This window comes from Egretta garzetta, unplaced genomic scaffold (assembly GCF_000687185.1).
Source record: "Egretta garzetta isolate BGI_Z169 unplaced genomic scaffold, ASM68718v1 scaffold281, whole genome shotgun sequence".
Classification (NCBI taxonomy): Eukaryota; Metazoa; Chordata; class Aves; order Pelecaniformes; family Ardeidae; genus Egretta; species Egretta garzetta.
The window spans coordinates 300,895-313,761 of NW_009258674.1; the positions used below are offsets into that span (position 1 = coordinate 300,895).

At 37.1% G+C, this 12,867-nt stretch overlaps 1 protein-coding gene across 1 annotated transcript in view; it reads left to right on the plus strand.

Annotated features, from left to right (window-relative positions):
* ADAMTS19 (ADAM metallopeptidase with thrombospondin type 1 motif 19) overlaps window positions 1-12,867 on the plus strand; it is a 152,948-nt gene that overhangs the window by 44,742 nt on the left and 95,339 nt on the right. The window contains exon 7 of the mRNA XM_009648858.2: window positions 5,759-5,802. Within this exon, the coding sequence (XP_009647153.1) occupies window positions 5,759-5,802 (44 nt within the window). The remainder of the gene's footprint in view (window positions 1-5,758; window positions 5,803-12,867) is intronic.

Consider the following 12,867-nt stretch of genomic DNA (forward strand, 5'->3'; position numbering starts at 1 on the left):
ATCAAGGGAGTTCGTGAGAATCTCACATGTCCTTACTACTAATTATTTACTAATAGGATTGCAGATGCAGAAGGAAGCATGGAAATTTGAGACCATCAAATGTGTCTTTTTTTTTAAAACCACAATCTCCTTTATTTATTACTTTAATTTTGAGACGTATTTTTATCTTGTGTATTTTAAAAATGCCAGTAATTTAAAGTCATCACATGCTGTTTGGTTTGGTTTAGGTTTTTTCTTACCTAAGTTCAAGGTGTTTGAGTCTGTGAAGTGGTAATGCTTGTAACAATACATGTCAGGAAAATCTGCATGAATTTACCTGTTTCTGTCAGCTTGTTCTTTTGAGATTTAGTACTCAGGCCACATATGTTCTGTTCACTCGTAGAGATCTGTTACATAGCATTACATGGACCTAAACTGAATTTTAATTGTCTGATTATCTTGTGCGAGTCCATAATATTACATTCAGTCATATTTACATTTTATTTTTCTGGTGAGTAAGAAAGCTAGATTGTCTTGAGACAAAGATTTAATAGAAGTGTGTTCTGAAGTTGACCATTGCCACAGTTACTAGCAGAATGGACAGATGTGTCTTACTTCTAATTTTTGTTACTTCAGCTTTCAACCATGGATCTCTTTGTACCCTTTGCTGCTAAAGAGCTGTTAGAAAGCTCCTTCCTATGTAAATACTTGTAGGCTGTGCTCAAGTCACAATTCATCTTTCTCTTAGATTAATTTAGAGAGGTTTTTAAGCCTGTTTCTCAGACATGTAATCATTCTCTCAGCTCTTTCCAGACCTTTTCCTATTTTCCAAGTTGTTTTTTGAAGCGTAAGTGCCAAAATTGGACACAGTAGTGTGTGAAAGGTTGTACTGGTGCCACGTCTGATATTTTCCTGCATCTTTGTCCAAGGATACTGTTCTCTCCTACTGCTTGTTTTCAAATGCTCACCTCTTCTTCTTCTTGTCATGCTGTTGCCATATGTGATCAAGTTTGGGGGTCCAGTTTTGGCTACATTAAAATAAAACTTACTCAGATGAGTCCTCTTTAAAAATTGATTTGTCTTCATTCGTCATTTAATTTTAACACTTTACCAATAGCTCTCTCTTACTTTCTTCCACATCATTGTTTAATGCTAATGTTGAGTCTAGATTCTGTTGGACTCCATTGAAAAACATCTTCGTTGGCTTCCGAACATGTCTATCTCTGTTTTGACATGTTAGCTACACATTCAATTCAGTTGTTGCTTCACTTATCACACTTCAGAGCTGTTACTTTTTAGTTTGGCTGAAACATGAACTTTAGAAGAAGGCCATTTATATTATACTTTTTCATCTCAGTTCAAGTTTACAGAGCCTAAATGATCTGTTAACTAATTAAAATATTTAAATATAGCATTTCTTGATTTGATAAAATACACTGTTCAGTGCATACTGGTGCATTTAAGGTTTACCCTCAAAATACTAAACAGTTTCTGAAGTAGCATCTACGATTAGTAACATTGTCCATTTGTCTAAATTCCCAACTGAATAGTAAATGTGTAATTTTTCTTGTGGTTTGTTAACTCCAAAATCAGGTTGTTTGGTTTTTTTTAAAATGCATTTATTAGTTAGTCTTTATGTGCTTAGTTTATATGTGTGAATCATTTCAAAATGTCCTATAACATGAAGAGACAAGAATATCTGTAGTGTTGTCATAGAGTCATAGAATAGTTTAGTTTGAAAAAGACCTTTAAGATCATCAAGTCCAACCATTAACCTAACCCTGCCATCCCACCACTAAACCATGTCCCAAGCACCTCGTCTACCCGTCTTTTTAATACCTCCAGGGATGGGGACTCGACCACTTCCCTGGGCCGCCCATTCCAGTGCCTGACAACCTTTTCTGTGAATAAATTTCTCCTAATGTCTGGTAAGACTTGTGCTCCAGACTGCTCACCAGCTTTGTTGCTCTCCTCTGGACATGGTCCAGCAATGCAATGTCTTTCTTGTAGTGAGAGGCCCAAATCTGTACTCAGTATTCAAGGTGCAGGCTCACCAGCACCGAGTACAGGGGCACGATCACTTCCCTACTGCTGCTGGCCACACTATTCCTGATACAAGCCAGGATGTCAGTGGCCTTCTTGGACACCTGGGCACACTGCTGGCTCATATTCAGCTGGCTGTCAACCAGTACCCCCAGGTCTTTTTCCGCCAGACAGCTTTCCATCCACTCTTCCCCAAGCCTTTAGCGTTGCACAGGGTTGTTGTGACCCAAGTGCAGGACCCGAAACTTGTCCTTGTTGAACCTCATACAGTTGGCCTCCACCCATGGATCCAGCCTGTCCAGGTCCCTTTGCAGAGCCCTCCTCCCCTCGAGCAGATTGACACTCCCACCCAGTTTGGTGTCATCTGCAAACTTGCTGAGGGTCGTTATTCACTTAGCACAATGCAAACAAATGCATTTGCAATGTGATGATAATGTTATTTATTTGCCACAGGGGCCCTAACTATTCTTTATAAAATCCTTATGATTTGAAAAACTTATTTATTCGGCAGCAAAGCTTAAATATATCTTAAAAACTTGTAAATCCTAGAATCAATGACAACTGCAGGAGTTAGACTGCAGTTTCAAGCCTACACTACTTTTTTTAAAGTTATGAACATTAGAGAAGGTACAAAATTGAAAGTAGGGTGAAAGCCAGAATGAAGATTTGGTAGACTGGTTAAATCCATTACCTGTTCTTTTCTCTGCCTTCTTTTCTCTGATCTAGCATATGGAAGGAAGTGTTAAACCAGCTTGGATAAGAAATAGGTCTTTTGACTAGTGTGCCTAAACAAGTGTTTTATTCATCTGAAATGAGAAATTGGTGCAAAGTGTTCATAAAATGTGTCTGGATGCTTCTTTAGTCTTCCTCTTCCGTCTTCTGTTGTGCATCCCATCCACACATCAGGATTTATTTTAACAAAGGTAATGTAACAAGACACTTTATATTTAGAAATTGGATCATTTTGTCTTTTTTTACTGTGAAGGCCCTTCATAATGCTACGTGTATTCAATTAAAAATGAACAAACTAAACATAATTTTCTGAAACAATGCATTAGCGATTACCCATTCTTGCTCAGAATTCTTTGCTAGGGTTATCCAACTCGTTCAAGCTCGGAATTCAGTCTTAAATCTCATGAAAGCTCCTCTTTTCTTTCACTTGAATAAGGACCTGTTTTCCTTTCCATGTGCATACAAAGTAAGCATTTAGACTAATGGAAGTAGTGTTCTGGATACTGGTTAGAAAGGGACTTCAGTGTGCTTTAACTAGTTCCTTGCTTTCATTGTTAGACTCGGTTACTAACTTGTGCCACAAAAGCTTCTATATGCATTAATGGTAATGTTAATACCTTTGCTCTATTTTGCTAAGAGAAGGGAGGAAAAGAACAAAGGCAAATAATCTCAGTGGCTTTCCTGAGGGCTTTGTAGTGTGCTTATTGCTCTATTTTATACCTTCTCTTACTTGGAGGAGTCGGTATTCTCTCTCATGTTTTGTGTAAGTTTCAGTATGCCAATTCCATATATATATATATATATATAGTGTAGAGCTGTATATATATGTGTGTGTTATATGCGCACACAGGAACAGAGTTACAATATGATGGAATATTTAAGTTACTGTGTGGGAATTGGAGAATGATTTCTGTGAGAGTCATTGGTAGGTCTAGCTAGAGCTGTAAATCTTTACTAAGGAGCCTAGTCTCAAATGTATGTAATGCATTCATATTCTTGGAAATTAAAGGAGGTATTACATTCTTTCAATGTAAATCAGGAACTAAGAATGGTTTATAGCCCTTCCTTCTTGCCAAATCACAGCAGTACTGTTTCCCCCAAGTCTCATAATGAAACTCTGGATACATAGCATAACCATCGTCAGAGTCAGCCAAGAACAAAAAGCAAAACAAAAACAGCTCAGTAAGTGTATGAGAAGAAAGCTATTACATAAGCAGAAATATTGGATATTGGCAGTTTTAAAATGTCAGATGGTATTCTTGTACATTCGAAGGTATGCTCTCTTGTAACTTTTCTTGTTACATCAGTTAATATTTATGGTAGTTGTATGAGTGTGTGTGGAAGAAAATCTATGTCCTTAGATTGTCTTTACACATGTTCTCTTGCTTCACCACAACTCCCATATTTCTAATCGTTCTGTCATGTTGCTTAACAAGACAATAAGTCCCTTGTGTCACATAGCATAGAACAAAGAATTGTGTTACAACCCAGTGTATTAATGCAATTTGTTGCAGGTTTGAAAAAATAAAAGAACTTCCTTCTGCATCTGATTATAGTTTCTTGTTCACCACCTTTGGCTCAATTTCCAGGGCTCTTCGAAGTGGATTCCCAGAATTTCTGTATCAGATTATTTGCAAGATTTGTTTCTAGCACTGTTGTTCTGCTTTTGTACTCTGTAATTATCTGGCAATGGTGACTGGAGAATCAAAAGCTATATAACCCCCTGTCTCTGGCTGTGTGGCCTTTAACAAGTGTCAGAAATTTGCCAGCCTCTTGAGATTGCTTTTGGGCCTAAATCGCTCTGTGGGAATAGTCTGTGGGAAACAAACAAACAAAACCCTCTTGGAGTAGTTACATCTGTAAAAATGGTAAGTATCACTAGTTTACTCTCTCATCTCAAGCACCAGCCAATTCCTGCATTTTGCTCTGGGAAAATTAGTATTTCTGTATGTGTGAATCTTTATCTGTATCATTCTATGTGTTTATCTGTATAGCTTCATAGACAGGATATAAAAATGAAATCCCTCTGGCCCATGTGGTCCCTCTCTAAAAATAGAAACAGTTACCCTGTGGTACGGCTAAAGAACAGAAACTCCTTTATTTGAGTACATGTCGGAATGAAGTTTGGGTGACCAGGTTGCATTTTGCTTAGATGTTTTATGTGGGGGTTGTTTGTTGTTTGTTCTCCATTGATTCCTTCCCCTCCTCCCCAGTTCATGCATACCTCAGCAGCCCAATTTTTACTTAGAAAAAAATAGCATGAGTTGTAAACGCTCCAGCAAAAAGAAGCTTTTCCTTTGCTCTTTTTCATACCTCGGTTATGTGTCTTTAAGAATAGGTAAAACAGGTGTGAAATTAACATGAATCCCAAGCAGATGCTGTTTAACATGGAGATGAAATATTTATTTGACCTCATGCAATTGAGTAGTCTTATTTATAGAGCTATGGCTGTACTAAAATGTATGTTGGTGATAGGATAGCCTACTCCCAGTGAGTTATTTTCTAAGTCTTCCGCTAGTAAAATAGGATGCCTTAGCAGAAATGCTTCTCCAGAATATATTCCTATTAGTCATTTTAACCATTGACTTTTTAGCACAAAATTTTTCTGTCTCTGCTCTAAATGCTGGATTACAATGCTGCTTTTGGACCTGATATTAAGCACTGAAGACACTTTAATTTCAAATGAAAGAAAGACTAACTTCAGACTTGTTACATTTTGAGATACTTGCATGGGAAAAAACCCCCAGAAATTAGGTACAATGCAATTTAACTATATGGTACATGTTTTGTCACCTGACTACTCCTAAATCTGTTCTGAGAATAAACTGAAGTTTAAGTGTTCTCTGTAATCCTGGCCTTTGCTTCCCCATGCTCCCTGTTGAGATAATGGTGTTCTGTATTTATTCATTGAGCCATACAAAATATTTGTAAATAGGTCACACAGTTGTTAACCAGTCTGGCAGCTTGGCTTGCTTAACATTTTTCTTTTGCCCCCCAATTCTAGGAAGGATTTCTGTGTACATAAAGACGAACCATGTGATACTGTTGGTAAGTAAACAAATGTAAGAGACTGTGTGTATAAATCACTTCATAAAATAAACGTTACATAAATAGAGATGTGAAGCTAAAAGCTCACAACAGCATCCGTGATGGATGGATAGCTGCAACTAGCTAAAATGCAAAACACATCTCAATGCCACTAAGACTTTGTTAGATTCGAGTATGGTCCTAGCAAAATAATATGCTTAAGTGCAATATTTCTGTCTCTTTCATAGAGCAAAACTTTTAAAAGTTTTTTTCTTTTTAATCTCACTGACAGTTTAATACCAAATCATTTTAATGTTCTTAGTTCAGAATATGAAGCTAAACAAATGTGTTTATGATTATTTTTTATGCAATGGATTTAACTTTGATGAGAATAGACCTGTGATGTTAAAAACAAAGTTTCTGTAAGAATATAATATAACATAGTAGGGTAATACAGTGTTTATGAACTATATAACTTCTGAAGTGTACACGATGTGAATTATTATGCAAGGCACCTTCTGACATCTTCATTTAAAGTGAGTGCTAGCTGCATCCAGTTTTTCTATCAAAAGTCATTAATTTAGTTCACACCCTTTTGGGAAGACAGTCTTTCAGTGTAAAGGTCTGGTGGAAAAGGTAGCAAAAGGTAGCAATTGTTCTGTTCAGTCATAATTCTGGGTAAAAACAGACTATGACACTAAATGAAGAATGTCATGGAATGTTTTTACCCTAAAATTTCTTTTGACTAATAGAAGTCTTGAACAGTTCTATATGTAAATACAAGTATTCAGAACCTAAATTGGTTCAGTAAGATTAAGACGATAGTTATTGTCATGCTTATACTCCCTCTCAGGTAGGAGAGAAGTAGAAATTTTTATTTTTTTCCTGTTTAATATCCGTGGCAAAGGTTTGAGGAAGATTCTCATGTAAACTGTATTATCTCACTACTTGCTAATCTTTTTTTTTTTACTGCTGTATCATCCCAAGTCTATGTGAGCATGTCTGTGGGGTGGATATCAATAAAGAATCCTCCTAAACGAAGAATGGAATGTTTCTCACAGTGGATAGTGGTTAAGAATTTGTAATGTTCTCCCACTAATTGATATCTTGGTCTTAGGTGAATTTTGTATGAGTGTTTGGTGCTCAGTTGTGTTTTCTTTTGTCTTGTAAGTGGAAAAATGTTTCCTTCCAGCTGAAAAAGGAAGCAATGTGACAAGAAGTCTTTAGCATCTTATGCTGATCTAAGCTAAAAATCAAATCTGGAGTACTTCCAGTATATCTAAATCAGGATAGGCTGCTGTCTGGATTTCACAGATGAAGTGAATGTATTCAAGGATTTTCCCTGAAAAATATTTCCTCCTTGGTTGAATCTTGGAGGTAATAGAATGATTATTTATCTCTGAATTTGTCCATGGAATTATAAGTGAGATAAGTTTGAACTGACTCAAGTATCAGTCATTCACATATCTGTGATGAAGAAGCTTGGCTGAAACTTGAAAATGAGGCAGTGCATTAATCGTAAGTGCACAGGAAGTAACAGGTTTGCAGCTTTAATATAGTGATAAGGAAAATGAAGGAGAGGCCTTGGCTGTCTAATTTGACATTTTGTGGAACATCTGTTGCAGGCTATCCAACTCTGTGTATTGTTGTTTAGAGTTTCCTTCAGGACTTGAAACATAGTTCATATGTGTAGTTCTTTCCATATGGCTACAACTGTGCTACAAAAGCTAAGGTCATTGATTTCCTGTTGTTCCATCAGTTATTATATGAATGTAGTCATTAGTTTTCCAGATGAATACAGCACCTTTCCATAAATTCAATGTATCATTTCTTCCACGCACATTTACAGTACTGTGGGTCCCATGCTCACTTTTTAAAAGATAATGTCTTTCCGAAGATCATGTCCACTATCACCTGTGAACTGCTCTAAGGAAGACTGTTCAGAAAACTAGGGAGGACTTGGTGCGTTTCTCCTGGAAAGAATTTTTAAATAGTCTTACTAGCATGGATATATTATGTCAGTATTTTTATGATTGCGGGTTTATATGCAAAATTGTTGAACGTACATGTAGGAAGATGGTGGTTTCATTTTGGCATCTTTTCTTTTGCTTTTGCCTTCACTAGGAAAACCCAAAGGATGATTTGTAGTCTTAGATTATGTCATGAGTAAAGGTTTGCTGAAAGGTAGGGAAGAGGAGTTTGATCTTGCTATAGATCTTCATGCAACATGTTTATAGGCAAAAGAAGACAGCACATTCCAGGGATGTTTCACATGCTATAGAATTTGCCAGAGAAAGCAGATGAGAAATGCTAATGTAGTATCAACTGTACACTTCCCAGCTGTCCAGAGCTTGACCGTCCTTCCCCCCAAAAGCCCCCAAAAGAATACACCACAATACAGGTTTTGGTCTAGCATAAAGACAAGGCAATTCTCTGTGAAATGTTAACACAACCACACATGTGCGTGGTGATCAAGGTGATCTTTGTAGCACATTACACAATCCAGAAATGAAAGTTGTGAGACAGGATCATTTACAGGACGGACCTCATTATTGGAAAGGGTTGTCATGTCGGATCATAGTTCTTCCCGGTGATGGATACTAAACAGACAATACTGGATTTATTGTTTATTCATTAAATGCCAAGACTCACAGTTTTCAGACTGGTCATGAATACCCACTTAAGCCAGATGCAGTAAGTGCCAGTATTCTGTTATATAGACAAAGTTTTAATGTATTTACGTGGCAAATAACACATTTTGCTATGCTTCTGGTCTTGTTCTACTCAAAGTACAGAGCTTATGCACTGTTCAGTTAGTACTTTTTTCATTGTCTCTTAAAATAACGGAGTGATTTATATGAAGATTTAATGGATTAAAGGTAACATTAACCAAGAACTCTGTTAACCAGAATAAAATGTTTACTCAAAATCAAAAACGTGTCAAAACTCTCTAGAAATATGTAATTTCATTCTTGATTTTGAAACAAAATCCATGGTGCCAATCTTTCAAATATTCCTGCACAAAAGCATTTGAGGTGGACAAATACAAGAATTTTTTTCCATAATGATAGAAAATGTATTTTGGAATGTTTGTGAGATTTTTACATTCTTACTCAGGAAAAAAACCTGTGACTCTCTTGGTCATCAAGCACAAAATGTATTAACACTTCATATTTGATATTTTTAAAAAGTAGGCAGAACTAGAAGAATTAGTTCTGGAATTTTACTCAATTTCCCAAAGTGTGTTGAAGTTTAGAACGTCTTTGTTTTATGCTTTTCAGAGCTATCATAAGTATTATACTATTCCTAGAAGTGTTTGGAAAGCTCTGCTGTAGCCAGGGGAGTTGTGCGGCTACTTTCTTACTGCACAATGTAAATCCAGAGTAACTCAAATGCAGGCCTGCCTTGATTAATCTCACGTTTCTGTAAAACAATAAGCTAAAGTCTCATGCGGTATCAGTCAGCCCAGGTCAACTGATTTCAGCTAAGCTATTCTGGTTTCAGCACTGTCAGTTGTCAGAGCCCCCATGAAATTCCTTCTGGGTGGAGAACCACGAGACAATTGTTTTAGGCTCAGAATCGACAAGACCCAAATGTTCTTAAGCTTCCTCTGGTTGATTGGCTGCAGCACTCTTTTTATTTTTTTCCCCTGCTGTTATGCTCAAGTGTATGCTCCCTGTCTCTCCTATTCCTGCACAGAAGTGAGATCCTGTTGCTCTGACACTGATTCTCACAAGCTCTTCTGTGGCTGATAGAGAGGTTTCAGACCTTGCTTTACTGTACATTAGGGACATACTATGGCTAAAACAAAGGGTTTGTCTGGGAGTGGAAGAATATAAAGAAGTTTATATACAAATTAAATTTACTTTACCTAATGAGAAAAATGGTTTTGATGTGTAGTTGTGCATGATTTTTCCCCAGAAGACAGCTGGTTCTTGGGATCATAGCATTTCTGTCTTCCAAAGAGGTTTTGTTAGCTTAACCAAAGGGACCTATCTTTTTAATTTGTGGCGATTTGGAGTGTTATTCTTTTTCTTGTGCTGTAGATAGGTAAAATTAGGAGTGTAGATGTCTCAATGAATTTACATAATATGTAGAAGTAGTTCAGTTGTCAATTTTCAGAAAGCTAAGCCTCTACTAAAAGAATTAGCATGTAATGCAAACTGGAGTCTAATATATGCTGCACTCTTCTTGTGCATGCATCTTCTAGGATATCATATTTAAGTAAGTAAAAGGAGCAATGATTCATAGGGCAACTCATTAGGTGATTATTGCACAAACCTTACTACCAGCATAGAGAAATCAACAGATATTTTCTGACTGCATTCAAGGATTAGGCTAACAAATAAACACAGGAAGACTATTTCTTGAAGCAAGTGTTTGCACATTCCAATTTCTCTTCCTTTGTCCACCTGTCCACTGTAGCATTTGAGATTTTGAGTCTCTGAGAAATACTTCTTTTAGATTACATATGTTGCTTGCTGCTAGCTAATGTCTTCTGTGGAAGCACTATAATAGAGAGCTCTTAGTGTGAAATGTTACAGGCATGGGCAGATTATAAAATGATGCTCGTCTTGTGCTGGCATCAGTTTGGAGCCTCATTGATCTGCAGGACCTGAGGTAATGACTGTTTTGAAAAGAGGCTGTGTCCTTTCTGGGACTGCCCTGCTTGGAGGCTGCTCAGTGCTTTGGTTTAGTATCCCTCTGCCTCCTTTTCCAGTCTTTCCTTGTGCAGGCAAAGTGACTCAGCAAGTCTCAGCACAAACATGCAGTTGTGTTTACTGGAAATTGTGATTGTTTACTTAATTAGCTGTAAAATTTTGTTTGTGGCTTCCATGAAGCTCACTATTTGCATCAAAGCTGTGTGTTCAATTGATGAGTAGGTTCTAGCAGGGTGCTTGAGAGCTTCTGATGCCCTGGAAGTGTTCATGGATGCATAGTGCTGTTCTTGCAGCAGTACCATCTCAAAATGGTTTTCAGAAGGTGTAGGAATGAGCATGATTGCTACAGATGGAAATACTGGCACGCTGAGTGACCCACACAAGATCAATGAATTATCAAGTGAGAGAATCAGAAAGGGAACCCATCATGTTCCTCCTCTCTGTTCAGCCTATTACATTGTCTGCAATCTAAAGTGTTGGTATGCTGTCATATCACTGTAAGTTTTAAAGCTCCAAGTAAATTTGTCCTTAAAGAACATGTAGAACTTGAAAATCATTTGCAGACAAAAAAAAATCTTCTATTCCACTATTTCAAAGCCGTTGTGTTAATAGTACTATCCTATAGTAAATATTGCTTGCAGTTCCTGCTGGTAATTGTTTTTTTTTCTAAATCTTTATTGAAGATAGACCATTCCAGATACCAGACACTAAGCACTTTAATCCTTGTATTATCCCTTGTCTTATCCTATCTGATTTTTCAGGTAATGTCTTCTCTCATCCTTCGTCAAAAATCTGCAGGTGTAAAACACATGTGCTCTGTAAAATGTTGTGACCATAGTTACTGTTTTGAAAGATTTACGACAGCTAGTAAAATGTCCTAGTAACAATGATTGCAACAAAATGGAAAACAAAAAAGTAGTATTCTAGATTCAGTTACCCTAAGCCTTTTACTGCACTCAGTTAAAATATATGCCTTTGTCAAAGGAAGGTCAGGAATTTTCTCGGCATGTATAAATTGAGTTCCGTTTGACCTAATATGTCAGAATTATGAGTAATTTCAGAGATAGTTTTTGGCTTAAATAGAATTATTTCAGATGATTGTTTCAATACTGTCTTCTTACTACAGAAGGGTGAGGCTTCTTTTTTTTAAATACATCTCTGGCTGATACACCTATATTGTTCTGCACAAACATATTTCCTTTAAAGCTGATACCATTTGCTTATACTCTTAGTTCTGGTTGAAATTCCCATGTAATAGGGTGTTTCAGGAATAGTAAATGGAGCTTTTCTGATACTTTATGAAAGACAGGGTTTCCAATGTTTCATTGACATCAGAGGAGTGTAAGTGCAATGTTGTGATTGTGGTCTCCTGGAGAGAAGGTAGCTAAATTCTGTTTTCAAAAAATATTTTATATGTTATGATATCACAAAAGAGCAGGGTTTCCTTAAAAAAAAAAACACAACAACAACATGATACTGTTCCATTTGATCCTGTACTTTTGGATACCATTTTCAGTTAAAACATCAGCTGTAAGAACATGCTTCCCAAAAACATGCCTCCATCTAAGCTGTTTACTAGAAAGCATTTTCCAATAAAATGCTGATATTGCAATCTCTAACAGAACTCCCTTAAAAACTCTTGTCAGATTGTTATAGGGGGATGGTACAAATATAGTATATTATAAATTTCTAACTCTGGTAACAGCTAGTGTTGCAGAGAGAAAAACAACAGTGGAAAATTGAGGCGCCATCAGGTCTTCATTCTGTTGCAAAGGGTCTAAATAGCATGGATACAAATAATGACTGGTAAGGAATCAGACAAACATCTACACAATAAAGACCACAAAACAAAATGAAGTGAAAGAACACGTCTTCCATCCAACTTAGCAAAATGCCAAAGATAGATTTATTTACTTTTCTTTTATAACGTGAAAGCTATAGATCTTTAATACAAAGGAGCTGGCCTTTTCCTCCAAAACTTGTCCCCAGGGACAAAGGTTTAGTTCAGCCCTATGCATTAAGAGATACTACAGAAATAGGAAATTGGGCAGGCTGTTGTTGCCCAGTGGAGGTTAATGCTGGAAATATTGAAGCTGAGTGCTTAAGGACTGTTACCAATGAATAAGCAGCTGAAGAAGTTGCACAGACCATGGGCAGCCGCACTGCAGAAGTAAACTTAAGAATTCTGTTCCCCTGTGCTTCCTCATCTGTATCATAGAATGACAGAATCATAGAATGTTTTGGGTTGGAAGGGACCCCTAGAGGTCATCTAGTCCAACCCCCCTGCAGGGAGCAGGGACACCGCTAACTAGATCAGGTTGCTCAGAGCCCCATCCAACCTGGCCTTGAATGTTTCCAGGGATGGGGCTTCCACCACCTCTCTGGGCAACCTGTTCCAGTGTTTCACCACCCTCATTGTAAAGAA